This window comes from Chelonia mydas, chromosome 25 (assembly GCF_015237465.2).
Source record: "Chelonia mydas isolate rCheMyd1 chromosome 25, rCheMyd1.pri.v2, whole genome shotgun sequence".
Lineage (NCBI taxonomy): Eukaryota > Metazoa > Chordata > Testudines > Cheloniidae > Chelonia > Chelonia mydas.
The window spans coordinates 15,811,716-15,827,746 of NC_057858.1; the positions used below are offsets into that span (position 1 = coordinate 15,811,716).

The 16,031-nt window shown below is 46.9% G+C and overlaps 2 protein-coding genes across 4 annotated transcripts in view; one reads left to right on the top strand and one right to left on the bottom strand.

Moving 5' to 3' along the window:
* CPAMD8 (C3 and PZP like alpha-2-macroglobulin domain containing 8) overlaps positions 1 to 13,637 on the top strand; it is a 138,006-nt gene extending 124,369 nt beyond the window's left edge. The window contains exons 52-53 of one of the 3 annotated variants that reach the window (XM_043536043.1): positions 5,659 to 5,821; positions 13,595 to 13,637. In XM_043536043.1, coding sequence (XP_043391978.1) covers positions 5,659 to 5,821; positions 13,595 to 13,622 — 191 coding nt within the window. In that variant the 3' untranslated portion in view covers positions 13,623 to 13,637. Of the gene's footprint in view, positions 1 to 5,658; positions 8,702 to 13,594 lie in introns of those variants that run through there. The other 2 variants (XM_007072122.4, XM_037886055.2) reach the window with 2 other exon arrangements.
* On the bottom strand, positions 11,274 to 15,697 carry F2RL3 (F2R like thrombin or trypsin receptor 3). The gene is made up of 2 exons (XM_007072121.4): positions 14,712 to 15,697; positions 11,274 to 13,335 (listed from the first exon to the last, which is right to left on the bottom strand). Exons 1-2 carry the CDS (start codon positions 14,800 to 14,802, stop codon positions 12,257 to 12,259), a joined length of 1,170 nt encoding a protein of 389 aa, XP_007072183.3. The 5' UTR covers positions 14,803 to 15,697; the 3' UTR covers positions 11,274 to 12,256.
* Positions 15,698 to 16,031: the final 334 nt, after the last annotated feature.

Below are 16,031 nucleotides of genomic sequence, written 5' to 3' on the forward strand. Positions count from 1 at the left end.
CTTATATCTCTGGAACACCTGGTTCAAATGACCCCAAATTTGGGTCAGTAACCCTACTCTGTACTCCCACTAGGCATAGTGAATTTCAAGAAAATCCATATATCAGAGGGGTAGCCGTGTTAGTCTGGATCTGTAAAAGTGGCAAAGAGTCCTGTGGCACCTTATAGACTAACAGAAGTATTGGAGCATAAGTTTTCGTGGATGAATACCCACTTCATTGGATGCATCACCCACGAAAGCTTATGCTCCAATACGTCTGTTAGTCTTTAAGAAAATCCATGCAAGCATGCCGATTTTAGAGCACTTAGAAGCATCATCCTTTAAATGGGAAGGATAGAGGGAGGATGGAGGGAAAAGGCTACTCTGTGCACCAGTCTGCAGCATAGGAGGCTCTGAAAGGTGTGAAGTGGCTCATTCATCTCAATGGGATGTTCCCAGCTGAATGTGCAAGTTTACATGGGTGTGGAGCCCCACAATATTTCCACTGAAGGTGCATGAGTCCCTCCTCCCCTGGTTCTGCTGCCCCGCCCACAGGAGCAAGACTCCTCATATCATCTGGCGGGGAGGGGGCCTCAGATCCCTAGTGGGGCAAGAATGTGGGGTTGACAGGTGCCCCTGTCCCTATAGTTCCCCCAGTTTCCCTGCCACTCACCCCCACATCTCCCTTCAGACCCCCCCATCCTCATGCCTCACTCACCTGAGCCACCAACCTCTCTCCTCTGCCCTGCCACCCATCTGCATTTATTCCCCCTCCCCTCACTGCAACCCCAAACCCTTATCCCCTATTCCCCTACTCCTCTGTCCCCTAATACTCCTCCCCTCCCAGGAAGCAGTCACATGTCTGATTTTTTCCTCCCGAATACTTCAATTACATTCATCCCAAAATAAAAGTGCCACCCAGGACTCTCACATTGCAGCGACTTCTGGCCATTCAATCCAGAATTCCTTTTCTCTTGGGGAGAGGATGGGGCGCGTGTGATTCACGTATCCTAAGTTGTGTTACCGGAAGGGTTAGTGCAGACCCATCAGTCTCAACGAGGTCTGTGACTCAACAAGTCAATAGTACCTCTTGGTTTAACAGTGCAAGGCAGCAGAAGGAAACCATTTTGGGGGGCGCCTGTAACTCAGGAGCCCCTTGGTCAAATGACCCCAAATTTGGATCACTAATGTTACCCCATGCCACAGTGAGACAGCAGTCCGAGTAATCATTTGGATTTTAGAGCACTTACAAGAGTCGAGATTTAAAACATCAGATGGCGGGAATGGAAACCCTCTAGCTGTTTTTCTGCTTTGGTGTATGCAGACTGTAAAAAATGTATATTTTCTTAAATACCATTCTCAGTTTGGGTCCCCCAGAGTTTTAGTGAGTGCCATGCTTTACCTCGGATAAAACTTGGTGGATTTTGATCCACATCACAGCAATAGCTTGGCCTCTAACTCAGAGGCAGTGCTAGCTCATTGGGGCCCTAAGCAGGAATATTTTGGGGACCCCTCACCACAACACATAATAAAAAGCGAATAGGAGGCCCCCTTGAGTGGCTTGGGGCCCTAAGACATTGCTTAGTTTGCTTATGCCTAGTGCCAACTCTGTTCTAACTCTCCACAAAAAAGCCCACCTAGAAACTTTTTTGAAAAATGGCTATATTTTGGGGACTTTTATCTCCGCAACTCCTAGATCTAATGACTCCTAGTTTGGGTCACTAGTCATACTCTGCACGCTCCTGAGGCAAACGAATTGTAAAAGGATCTGTCTAAGCATGTTGATTTGAGAGGACTTAGAAAGGTTGACCTTTAAACCCAACCTTAACTATAGTGGCATGGCTACGTCACTACACTATAGACAGAGGTACTGCTGGCCACACTGTCTATAGACTAGGGCAAAAGAGGTGGAATTCACAGATGACCTGGTCTCTGTTATGCCAGGTGTCTTCTTTATTTGAATGTCTAAAATGTGCACCCTTTTGCTCACCATAGGCACAGGTACATTTAAACACAAACAATTGTGCCTGACTGGGTCACAGGATCTCCGAGTGCCTTGGTCATTTCAGTAGGAAGCAGGAAGCTCCTGGAAAGCAGGGATGCTTCTCTGCACTGAGCTGTCATGGCAGAGTGAAAGTTTTAAAATAAAACAAGCTAAATCCTGCTTCAGGAAGAGCGAACAGCATGTGACTCTAAATAATCCTCTGGGCTCATCTTAGGTCAACCAACCAACCACGCATTAAATGAATCAAAGTTCAACAAGTGAATGAATCCCTCCTTACCCCCACGTCCCATTTGGGCTCATTGGTTTGTTAGTGATGAAGCATGTGATTGGTTTAAGTCGGCTCAGGTGCTGTGGGGCTCTAGTGCAAGTTCAGATGATCCGTGTCTAAATCTGTGATTTCCTAAAGGGATGTAAAACTCCAGGAGCCAAATCAAGTTTCAGGTGGGTGGGGAAGAATGGACTCAGTACAGACTTAATCACCAGGAAGTGCCATTTTATTGCAGAGGTTCGTGGTGTTTATATTGTCTGCAGTCCTTGTGCATTTGCCGTATCACTTGTGCAGGCTCCATTTGGCCCTCAGTGATAATTTCACTGTTAGCATTTGGCTGTGTTACCCCAGCAATGGGAACAATGTGACCCAGTTCCCTGACAGCTCATTTGCTGGGGAACTTGGAAATGTACTTGGGCTCACTCTGGAAAGTTACTCACAGGAGTATAGTCCCATTCACATCAGTGGAATTCCTAATGTGGGTAACAGCTACTTATTGAGGATCATCCCCTCAATAAACCCATCAGCTGCACTACCCCAGCAAATATGTGGTCTTGAGAAGCCAGAGAATGAGTTCCTGTGCATCACCAGATCCTGTCTTCTGTAGTAACTGTCCCAAGTCCTGGAGCTGACGCTAGTGACGCAATAGGACCAGGCGTTGTTATTCTGCAAGAAATGTGTTTGCAGACTGGCAAATATGAATAGATGGATCATCCCTGCCTCGCAGATATTTTCTCTTGTGTTGGAGAGAATTGCAGGAATTGTCTGGGTAGGCATTAGGGAGCGGCATTCACACTTAAATCACCTTACTTCCGTCAGGGAACTGCTGACAAATTGGACAGTAGGAAGAAAATCTAAATGAACAGCATGGATCCAACAAGACCCCCCCCTAACCTTCCATGCTCCGTTAGTGTTTCCTGTCCGTCAGCTCCCTGCCATATGCTCTTTTATTTAAAATGTAATCTCTTTGGGACAGGGTCCTTGTTGCAAACCTGGCTGTAAGTACCTAGCATACATTTCTGGCTGACTGGCTTTTCTACGTTGCTTGTCACATTGATGTAAAGTAAGTAACAAGGGGAGTCCAGTGAGTCCCAGGGATCCCCTGCCTCTGCAGCTCTGACCCTCCTTCTGCTGGAGCTGGGCTGTCAGGGGCTTCTTCCAAAGGCCACTGGTGCCACTGTAAAACCACCCAGCCCCATGTGCTGAAGACACTGCCTCCCAGCCAGCCCCAGAGTTCAGGAATAAACTTTACTCCCCACGGAGCTACACCATGACACCAGCTGGCTGGAACATTCTTTGCAGGAGCATTAACTGCTTAGGATTGATTGGGTTGGCCAGGGGCCATTTTTTAGTTTCATCCCATCAGTGTGCAGCAAACATTGGCTGAGGCACAAACATTTGGAGATGGGGGAGCAGTTTGTTTGTAACAGGAAACATTGGCCTTTCATCTTTGCTTTGAATTGAATGTTGCATTCCTAGGAGGAGTGAGTACTGTGATCTTAATTCCATCCCTGGTGGACAGCACTCATCTATTCATAGAACGATCTCATGATCTGGCAGGTTCTCCTATGGAGGAGGCCAAGAAAGAGTGAGCATGGAGACTGACTTTCCTTTCAGGAAAGTGGTCCCTTGCCTTAGGGCTGAGCAAGCTGCTGGGAGGGTGTGGAAGGTGGTAGGAAAAGGCCTTCAGGATTGTTATTTCTGGAGTACAAACATTTTTCAGAGGCCTTGGAGAGGGTTCCTGTTAAATAAAACAAAATATTATGTTGGGACTTTCCCTCCCTCCAGCAAGTGGAATAAAGTGAGCAGTTTGCTTGGGCTTGGATTGGAGTAGTCACATGAGTGAAGCCAACAGGGAGGCTAAGCAACTCGGCCCAGACTGCAGCAGAAAGGAGCAGCTCTGAAAATAAGGACATGTTATATCCTGGGATGTTTTCAGCTGTCTTCCTCAGCAGTGCTCTTATCCTCGGGACACCTTGCAGGTCACCCAAATTAGATAATGATAGCCTGCTCTGTATGGGAAACATGCCGAGTGAGTGGCCTTTCCCAGACAAGAGTCTGATATCTACGATAGGGTAGAGGGAACATTCCAGTCCCACTCCTGAAGGCTCTGTCCCTTTCTTATCCTTTGGTAGCTCTTCTGTAGCTTGTCAGTCAGCTGAAATGGAGAGTCTTGCCCCAGCTACGCATGCCCCACTCCAGCTAGTTGCTAGGTCAGTGGGACGGTCCTGAGGGAGGGAGGGGCTCCAGCAGCACCACCTGCTACGTTCAAGCCAAAATCTGTGATCAGATTGGCTGACAAGCAATCCAGATACATGAACCAATCTCCCTTGGAACTTGAACAAAGTACAATGCTCTAACATTGACTATAAGCTGACTTAGTACTTGTTTTTATTAGTAATGATACTTAAAACTGTAACTTCCATCTGATGATCTCAAAGGACCTTACTCAGCTGGGTCAGTATTCTTCTCCACATTTTACCAGTGCAGAAACTGAGGCGCAGAGAGGGGAAGTGACTTGCTCAGAATCGCACGGATAGTCAGTAGGAGAGCTGAGGGTCCTACAGAGCCATGGGGTCCTGAGTCCCATTCCTTGGTTCTAACCAACAGACCAGGCTGTATCTCTACTTAATGTATAATAGTTTTCAGAAGCTAAAACTCCCTGATTCAGCCATTGAAGCTTCTGATGGCGCCCCATACATGTGGGAAGGTGCTGTGTCCAATTCCATTATTGAATTGTGTGGGGATTGCGTCTTTCTCCTCCCCTTTTTCCTATGATGGAGCAGTATCCTCAGCCTGGAGGGCTGGGAACTGCAGGGAGCAGAGATGTACCTGAAACAGGAACTTTCAACTTTTAAAAAAATTGGTAGTTAAGTAATTTGAAATGAACTTCTTTAAACAAACATCTGCTTCTTTCTACAGGATCTGCATGCCCTCACAGAATGAGCACCCCACACACAATGTGTGTATGCCATCTCATCCTCACCCCACCCCAGCCTACACACAGCCAACAATAAACACAAATAGCCTTAGTGGTTTTTTAAATTAAAAAGCTCTTTTTCCAAGCTTTCTTTCTTATTTTCCCCAATACCCAAATCTCAAAGGAGGAAATATAGAAAATCCTGATGCAGTGCAGCTCTGCTGTATGTAGTCTGGGATTGAACCATTTAATGGCCTGTGTGCCGTAACACAGTCCCAGATGTATGCAGGGCTGTCAGCAAACACTTACCCCTCTGCTGTTGAGAGGTTTGCGATGTTCGGCTCCCCTGACTGACCAACATGCCTCCTCTCGTGTCTTACCCCACTCCCCCCAATACCTATCATATCCTGCTGAGAAGCGGAAGAGCTGTCTGTGGCAGGCACCCTTTGGCTAAGGCATGTCCTCTTTTTATTTCCTTTCAACCAGAGGAAGGCCCTGCACTCCAGTCAGACCTGTCCTACTACTCTTACGAGTATGACCCTTATGCTTCTGAAGCTGACGTCTTTGAGGTTGCAGCAGAGCCGACAACAGCAAGCAGCACATTGAGAGAAGTGGACAAGATTCAAGAAGTGGTGACTACAGTAGAATGGTGAGAGAGACATGTGAGGGGGAGGTTCTGTTTTTTTAATCAAGTTCTGATATCGTATAACATGACACTGGGTCTAGAGTGAGTGTAAATAATGCAGAAAGGGCATACTGATAATCACTCCGCTAATTGCCTTGGCCGAGGACCAGCTGCAGGTCAGGCTCGCATTGGGATGTCAGCTGGGACCTGCATGCCTGGAAGTGTCAGTTCCTAACATAAATTGTAAATTCAAAAGGACATTTTAAGCTTGTCCCTGCCTGGCCCCACCACTGCTGCAGAAGAGACATGAGGTGGAAATGACTTCTCTTCATTATATTCTCTCTTCAACAGAAATAAATAATTTAAAATAAAAAGAAGAGGCTCAGAATCAACTCCTGTACGAGTTTGTTCCTACAGATGACCTGCTGCAGAACAGAAACCAAATGACGACTACTTCCTGATACCCTCAGAATTGTAGGCTTTGCCTCCTGATGGGGGGCAGGAGCTCCAACAGGGTGCTCAGCATTATTTTTCTATCAATTTTCCTGCCTTTTGTGCATCCTCTTAGGAGCTATTTCAAGGATGGGAGACCAATGTGCTGCCCCACTGTAGGCAAGGAGAACAGGGGCTGGAATTCAAACCCTTAGACCACTTCAAAGTATGTTACAAGGATCCTGCAACACCATTTCCTAGCTACACTGAGTCCAGACCTCTGTGCTCAGCTGAGTTGCTGTTTGGGGAGAGATGGCTGAGGAGTTTTCTTTAAAAATAATAAAAGCAGTGTATTTTAGCTCAGTATGCCACAGCAAAGGGTTAACAACCCCAGCCCACCACCCCCCTACCGCCCACTGCACCAGCAGCCCTCTGCAGAAAGGAGAGTTCATTGTTCATCAGACTTGACAGGGGGAGCATTCTCCAAAAGAAGTGAAATCATCTGTGAACTCCACAGGAGTTAAAAGCCTAACAGTCCACGACATGGCTGCAGACTCTGCCTGGGAAGAATGCCCACAATAGGGGTGATTAGGGTCAAGTGGCTGAACTCCATTCATGCTGGAATAAGTACTGCCAAATGCAGCCTGCAGCTTCCTAGCCTTTGCCCTCTGGTTACTCTCTCCTTGTAACTTCAGCATGAGAATAAAAGAGACCTGTGGCCATGGTGTTCTCAGTCCTTGGCTGATTTCACCAGCCATTTCTACTCTTCTCCCACCAGGCTCCCAGTGCAATGGGTGTTCTTGATGTAGATTTCTGTGCACAGTCTGTATGGCCCTAGGACTGCTGGGCAGGTACAAACCCCTCCTCTTTGTCACAGAGTTTTGGCTCCTGTCTTCTAAACTGCCCTAAGCAGTGACAGCTGGGGTCTAAGCAATGCATTTTGCAGTGAAATGAAGAGCAAAAGCTGTCTGTTTTTGAAGTGCAGGAGAAGAGACATTTTGGGTCTTTCTTCCTGCTTTGAGGAGTTTCGTGCATCTGTCTGTTGCAGAATAGTCTTAGTGTTTCCTCTCCCCGCTTCCATCCTCCCCGCGGCACAAAGTGGGGTGTCAATCCACATGGAGAGTGTTTGTTCATGAAAGGAAACAAGAAAAGGCCCAATTCACTTTTAGAGCTTGTCTACAGAGGGAAATTGGCCAGAATGGCTATTGGGAAATAGCTCCCTTTGTGGACACTCTGTTCCAGAATAATTTGGGCACTTTGTGAGTGCACTGATTATTCCAGAATAAGGGGATTTTATTCTGGAATAGTGTCCACTCAGGGAGCTATTCCATAAAAGCTATTCTGGCCAATTTCCCCATGTAGTCAAGCCCTAAGTTCCATTTTTCAAGTATTGGTTCCAGCCAGAGTGCTGAGCAAGAGAAAGATTCCTTAGCTGTGGTGGCTCTTAAGTTTCCAGTGTCAGTCTCTCAGGCTGGGGGTGAGTAGTTGCTTCAGCCTTCAAACTTCCCAAACATATGTGACATGGTGGAAGACCTGAGCTCACAGCTCAGTTCCTGAAATGCCCATAAATTCCAGATTATCTCTGCTGGCTAGTTTTCAAATCACTCCTTCCCCTGCTGATCTGAACTCTTCTCTCAGGATCCTAATGTGGCCTGCCTGTCCTGCTTCTCAGTAGAGATTTTGCTGTGTCTTTTTAATGTGTGTGAATGGACCACATCCTAACAGTGCCCCACAGCACAGCCCAAGCGCCAGCTGTTCTATTCCTGCCTAGCAGGTAAACAAATGCCTTCAGACTACATTCCATCTCTGCTGGCACTGCTTCCAGCAAGCAATTGGCCTGGCAAGCACTGGCTATTGTGTACACATGGCAGCATAAGTCAATATTTATCCTCTGGGTAAATAACAGGCCTAGTGCAAGCTACAGTGAGAGGCATTTTCTTCTTTTAAAAACATCGGGACTTCACAATGCAACCCTGCTGTTTGCTCGCACCGGCCTCAGCACTCAATAAGGCCAGAAGGCTGGAAGAGTGAGACACGAACTGTCGCCTTAGTAACATGGCTGTGATCTGGCTTCTTGGCCCTCCACTCCTTGTGCTTGGGCAAGGCTCCATGTGATTTGGGGCCAGGCTCCTTGGCCTCCTGTAGCTGGGAGCTCTAATCCTCATGCCTGGCTCCAAGGTCCCCAACCTGCCTCTCTCTCCCTTTGCTTCCTGACTTGTTGGTGTCATTGTCTCATTAGATTAACGGTGTTTTATGGGGTTTTCTGTTTTAGTTGATTAATTATAATTATATGCTGATTAATCCCACCCACATGATGTGCTGCCCCTGCTGGGCACCTTCCTTGGGCAGGCGGAGCTGGTGTGACCCCAGCACACAAGAGGGTAGAGATGGATGAATTCCCCCAAGCTTTGACCAAGTACAGAGCCAGCTCCCATCACTTCTCTGGCTCTCTGTTAACTGTAAAACACCAGTTTAGTATTCAAAAAAGGCTCTCCGCTATTACCCACAGCAGGAGGATGGGGTCTGCTGGCACTGCCCTTACCCACTGCCCATTACTACTCTGCCCATCACTAGAGGGGCTCTGGGTGTGGCCAATAGGCAGGAAAGTGAACGTCATCTCAGGTTTATCACTGGAGGAACAAGCACAAAGAGGTTGGGACTCCCTGAAAGTCTGTGGCAGAGCTGGGATTAAAATTCAGGTCTCTTGCTTGCAGGTTCCCTGCTCTAACTACCAGCCAATGCTGCTTTCCATATTCCAATTACTGTGCTAGGGTTCACCATTCCCTGGTACCCATAAGGCTAGAGAGCTCTTCTAGGTTAGTAGAGATCCTGTGCATCGTCTCCTGGCCAGAACACTTTTTGTGACCTTGGCACCTGCAGGGTAGTCAGTGCCATCAATTTCCTTTTCCACCCCAAGGGTAGAACTTCCTTTGTTCCTAAGGACATGCTGGCAACGCTGTAGTCTGTCTCCCCCACAGCCAACTTCTTGCTGCAGTTAAACAGGCTGTTTATTTAAGGAACCAAGGAAAGAAACATACAAATACAGAAGAGCAGCTGGTACTTTCCCCCCCTCACAGCAATGATGAGGCAGGAAGGCCTTATACCCACAGGTAGGTGCTGCTTGGAGTAACTTTATGCGTTGGAGTCCATGTTTGCCCCAGTTGAAGGCCCAGCTATTATGCACACTTGCATTCTCCCTTTCCCAGACTCACTGTCCCCATTTTCTATTATCATAATTCTCTTATCAAGGCAAATTAAATTCTTGTCCTTCCCTCCCTCATCAAAGAGCTGGTTCCAGTACATGTTCCATCTGGGAATATGTCCCCTGTAAACCACTGGGCCCAGGGTGGGGGCTTCACACTCTAGATCATTCACAGGCTTATACTCAGTGTTTGCTCCGTGGCTACTCAGTCACACACCTGTCTCTGAGAGAGCTAAGAGGACAGAGCACTGAGGGCCCAGACGATCTGCATTGTCAGGATCAGCTCCTCAATGCTATTTGCGGGAGAAGAGAGAGATTTTTAGCCCAGCAAAAAAACAGGGTGTAGTGGCTGAGAATGAAAGAGGGCAGACAAGCAGTGGGGTTTGCTTTGGGATTTTTGCCAATTTGGAACCATTTCTCTCGCATGCTTAGAGACAGTCTTCTCCTTTCCTCTGACAATGATTCAACATGAAGGGGAGAGAAACTCCAGTGAGTCTGTGAGATACAGAAGCGCCTGTTTATACCAAGGTACTTTGCTAATTAGATTTGATAGCTTTCTCTAGTTATCAGTGATTTTGCTTGTAATCCCTCCAATGAAATTAGTATTTATATCTGTAACTGTACATGAATATTATCAGGAGCAATCATTACCATGGTATTTATTTTAAATCAAAAGTTCTTTTGTTCTTTCTTGTCCACACATTCCTCCTTTCCCCCTTCTTGATCAGCCTTAATAGACAACAAATAGAAAAAGATTCAACCAACTTAAAGATTGAGTTGAAAACAGCAGCACTTGCTTTGCTGACATTGATTCTTTAATGCGCAATAATCTGGATTTCATTATTGTGAGTAGATTGTCAATTTAGAAATACATTTCTGTCAATTTAATGTTAAAAAAACCCCTTCTGCTCAGTTTTTGTTTTCTCATGTGTGTTATTTCTGGTGGAGTGACGATAGCCCTGGTTCTTGGCCTAACTCCATCATATCTCTCCTGCGTTCAGCAGCTGGTATTTTCTCAGCATTCTGAGTATTGCACCTGTAGGAAATAGGCTCTAGTTTTTCACCAATAATATTTAAAAAAAACCCAAAAACCAGCTTTGTGATCATTTTTGTTTTCTTCGCACAAATGTTAGTATGAGTCCAGAAAAGGGGTTGTTTTAGACACTGATGAATATTTTATTAAAAACTGATTTCTAAAACAATTCTGTCTTCCTCTCCTCTCTACTAACATCTGCCTCGTAATACTGCATGGGGGGCCTAGTGCAGGGCTGTGGCTCTGAGCACTGAGAGGACAACATTAATACACATATCAGCAGAGTCAAAGTATTCAACAGTTCTAAGGAGTTGCTGGTGTCCCATCCATTTCTGCTTCATTGTTTGCCAGGAGGTGCCTTCAATTTTGTTTTGAGGGATACAGTGGCTGTAACTTGTCACATTTGTAACACATTCCTGAATCCAGCTGCAAGCATGGTCAGCTCTTTTGGTTGGGGTGGTGGGGTGGTTGGGTCTCAGCAGAGGTTACACAAAAGAAGTGTGGGATTCCAGTGTGGGAGTTTTCAATGCTTCATTAATATACTGTCTTGAAGAGACATGAAAATCCTTTTTCCTGGGCACAGGCTGGTCTCCCTTCATAACATACTAAAGACAGGCAGTTTGCTTCAAAGAAATAACAAGTGCTGAACAGCAGAGCATTTTGTGTAAAGGGAATGGGTGGATATTGTTTGTACATTTCTTACCAGCAATGGGCTGAGGATTTGCGAAGTGAGAAGCAGCTTATTAGGCAGGTTTCAGAGTAGCAGCCGTGTTAGTCTGTATTCGCAAAAAGAAAAGGAGGACTTGTGGCACCTTAGAGACTAACAAATTTATTTGAGCATAAGCTTTCTTCACCTCATTCACACAGAATAATTAGTATGAAACAATGCATCTCGTGAGAATTTCACCGCGTTTTACACACATTCATGAATTTAGCCTTATAAGTATCCTCTCCATTTTACAGGTAGGGATACTGAGGTGCAAGGAGAGTAAATTACTTATCTGAGGGCACAGAGCATATCAGTGGAAGAGAGAGAGGTTGGAATAGAATCCAGGAGTTCTGACTCCCACTTTCTCTCTTACTCTATAAACTCTTAATTCTGGCAAAACTCTTTCTCTACTTCCCCTAAATGTACTTATTTTTGCTGAAATAGGGATAAAACTGACCTTGCTAGGAAAAGGAGACTCTGGTATTTCCATGAATGAGGGTTTACCAAGTCAGGTAAGAAGATTCTAACTTTACCTGCGTATGGACACATGCTGTGTGCAGAGCAACTACCTGATACGCCAGCCAAATGGTTCCATGCACAAGATGTGTGGGCTCAGAGGCTGAGACTAGTGTGTGGGTGGCTGTAAGTTGCCCCCAGCCCCCCTCAGTCAGTTTGCTCGGGCAAGTTTTAATACTGGGCAAATACATTCCCAAGCTTCCACTTTTCCCTCAAACACTCTAGGTTCCTTCCCCCAGCAACCTCTGCTATTATATGTAGAGTCGACTATACAGCCTGCCTATAGCACCCAGTGAGCGTAGTAAGGGGGCAGAGCAGCCATATGGGAAGTCATATGTGCTGTCCCTGTTATAGGTTAGTATGCGTATAGCAGTCACCATCTAAATTTGGGCTCCAAGCCTCTTAGGAGTTTGTAAGGGCCTGATGAATTCAGTCTTAAGAATCTATCTCCTTCACTTCCTTGCCTGGATTAACTTTCTACCTAGACTGCACCTCAGAACTCTACTCTGTGTCCAAACCTCAGCCCTGGAGCGAGCAGATGCCATGGGAGTGAGGGGTGCCAGCACCTCACACCAGGGACTGTGAATGGGAGCTCTTCTGAGGCAGAGTCTCTTTAGAGGTTTTCAGAGATGTGATGGTTCGCTTGCTGCGGCTGAAAATTCTCCGCCTCACCTTGTCTCTGAAGTCCTCAGAGACATAGTAGTAGACAAAGGGGTCAACACAGCTGTTGAAGCTGCTGAGGGCCAGGCTCACCATGTAGCTGACGTACAAGTCCTCATAGAGCTTGGAGCAGTTGTTGGAATAGTGGACAAGGAGAAGGACGTTGCTGGGTGTGTAGAACACCACGACTGTGAGCAGCACGAGGACAGTGAGCTTCATGGCGTATGCATACCTCTCTCCATTGCCCAGCAGGACCCACAGCACCGAGCAGTGGCTAAACAGCATCACCGCTAAGGGGACAAGGAAGCCGCAGACGACCAAGCACACAAAGTAATAGTAGTAGTACTCAGCATCCTCATGCCTGGGGAGGGCGTCATGGCACAGAGTGATATTCACCTTATCCAGGGGGTAGGACTGCTGCAAGAGGGTCAAGGGCAAGGTGAAGGTGGCAGTGATGAGCCAGACACTGATGCAGGTGCAGGCAGCAAAGCCTGGGCTGCGGAAGGAGCGGGAGAAGAAAGGGTGCACTGCAGCCAGGTACCGGTCAACACTGATGCACATGAGCAGTAGCACAGAACAGTACATGTTCCCATAGAAGAAGGCAGTGGTGAGCCGGCATAGGCCCTCCCCAAAGGGCCAGTGGTTCCCCAGGAAGTAATAGGAGATCTTAAAAGGTAGCACAAGCACCAGGAGCAGGTCAGCTGCAGCTAGGTTCATCAGGAAGATGGTGGAGGTCAGCTTCTCAATCCTAGTTGCTAGGACCCAAAGGGCCAGCCCATTGGCTGGCAGCCCCACCAGGAAGACAGCAGTATAGAGGCAGGGGATGAGCCACACTGTGACTGCACTGCTCAGCTGGGAGCGGGAGTCCTCATGGATGGACAGGTAGGTGATGTTGCCACGAGTCACCTTCTCTCCTGGGATGGCCCGAGGACACAGTGTGTTTGCCGATGTAACCACCTGCTCGTTGGTGCTGTTCTGAGAGTAATCTAGTGGTGCAAACATAGTCTGTTACTGTTCGTGCAGGGCCCAGTGTGCTTGCACTTTGCAGGCAGGGCTCGTGACAAGTTTCCTGCCCCAATGCCCCCAGGGGTTTGCATTCTAACGAGACAGCGTGCCCACCACAGGGTGCGGGGGCTGGGAAGCTGTATAGATATTATTCATAGCCTCCATTGACTGGTTCTGTAATTAGCTAGAACCCCTTAGTAAAACAAAACAAACCCCAACTGGCAAGTCTCCCTACTTCAGGGTTGAACATGAAGATCTAAGGCTGTGAGGAGGTTCTGGTGAAGTTTGCCCAGCTACTTCACAGCAGGGCAACCATGCTAATATTAAGGTGAGCTCTGGGGTTGCGGGGAGGGAGTTTAGCATAATGAGTTCCAATCAGAAGAATTTAAGGTCTCTGGCTGTCATGTGACCTACCATAAGCAGAAAATGTAACTGGTGCGCAAATTAACTAAACAGCAGAAGCAAACGTGCAAAGAACAACCTCAAAAAGCAGATCAAATTATCTCATTCTGAGAAAGTTCTAGTTCCCTCCAGCAGCTTCTGTGCCTTCTCTCTAGGGCCCAGTTACTTTGATCAGTCGTTGTCACAAGTCCAAGGACCCACGCAATTCCTTGGAGTCATGCTGTTTCTCACAGCTCCTGATACCTTTGCACTGCTGCTGGTGTGTAGCTATTGGTTACCTGGGGACTGAGCACCACAGAGCACTGGGATCTGCCACTCAGGGGGTACAGGTGACACAAATTGAGTCAGCCAGAAGTAACTCCATGGGTGGCAAATTCCGGCAGTCCATATTGGGCGCTTTGGCAAAGGCAGAGATGTGTCTCTCCCAGTTGTTGATCTTTGATATGTGCTCAGAATCCTGACCTCACCTCTGTGAAATCAAATCAGCTCCTAGTGGCAGCTGATGGTACTTTGTGCCACTGAACAGCTCTGGCTGGGGTCCATACCAGGTTGTGAGCTCCTTGCACCAGGGCTGATGTCCATACAGGACAGTCAGTGCGTGGCCTCCACAGAGCTATTCCTGAACCTATAGCACGAGCAGTACTGCTCCACATTAAACGGGGCTCAGAACAAGAACAAGGGGCAGGAGCTGCTCCTCAGGCAAGGCTCAAGCTCCACAACTGCCGTTTGGGTTTCTCCAGTTTCTCTTTTGTTCCCCCTTTGACTATAATTCCTCCCCACATTTCCCTCAACAAACACCTTCAGTGTCTTCTCCTTCATTAGATTAGCACATTTGCCCATCACTGCTGCTTGTGTCCTTTGCCCTCACAGCAAGTGCTTGCTTGGGAGCCACAGAAAGATGCCAGGGAGCAAAGGGAGCAGTAAGATTTTCACCCCGAGATGCCCACTCACTCACCATCATAGTCCGGACTTGCCCAGCAGAGTCCCCAGAGGCTACACCACAGTACGTGCCTGTATGATAGGAATGTACACCAGGAGATCTCCATGCTGTGAAGGGAGCCTGTGATGTGCTGCTCTGTTCAGAGCTGCCTGGGGAAGGCAGTATTAATAGCCCTGACTATTAATTTCCTGTTCCCAGCCCTTAACTCACGGAAACACTAGGCTGGGGCTCCACTGACTTTTCTTGCAGAAAAAAGAACAAAGGATATTGAGAGCTGCCAAAACACTCCATCTGGGTCAGGCCATGTGACGGTTCTTGGGTTCCCAGGACTGAGAGTCACCTTGTTATACCCACCACCAGCTTGTACTTAGCTGGGTATCAGCTCCTTAACACCACCTGCCTGTTAGCCACACAAGCACACTCTCCTGGGCTATGCCAGCCCTTACTTTGCCTTGCAGGTTAACAATAGGTCTACCCTTTGTCCAGCCCCTTATCCGCTGAACACTACGAAGATACCAGTTCTGCTGTTTCTAAAGGAACAGTACATACCAACTTGTAAAACTCAGCTCTGTACCAGCACTTTGCTTAACACTGCAGCATGGAGCTATATTTACTGTGAAAACAAGAATGTTTATTATCATAGTCTAGAGATTCAGGCTATAGAACTAAGGCTATTGGGAAAAAATGGTTACATTTAAAATAAAATCATAACACTTTCTAGAGACTAAACGCGTTAACCTCTTGTCTAAAGAAGTTTTATCTCACCCAAAGTTTTCTTCTAGGTTGGCTGAGATCCCATTGCCATTAACGTAAACGTGCCGTCTGTTTACCTTCTACCTGCAGGATAAGAGGAGGGTCTCTTCTTTGCCTTCTACATATCCCCCCAAAGTTCATTGTTTTTGCACACAGACAGGATAACTACACTTTGCTTGTTTTTTCCTGTGTGCTGCTTCCCGGTTGACTTCACATCTCTTTGTTGACTTGATACATAAATAGGCATTCATTGTGTTAATTTACAATGCTTAACTTACATCCTGACAAAGAGAGAGGTGCATAAACATCTCTTGTGTGACAGAAACGTTTTATACTTCTGCTGGTGACTAATACCTTGATGCATATTTTCAGTATATATTACATAACTTCTTACGTAGTGTCTGTACATACATTTTACAGTGAAATTAATAACCAGTGTGATCCTCCCCCTTTCATTTAAGACCTCACATGACATTATTCAGTAAACTAGAATGTACACACCAGCCTCACGAGATTCCTGTAACTGCCTTGCCAGATGGCATTAAGGGGTTCTTGGGTCACAGACCATGTCTGTGTCCAGTG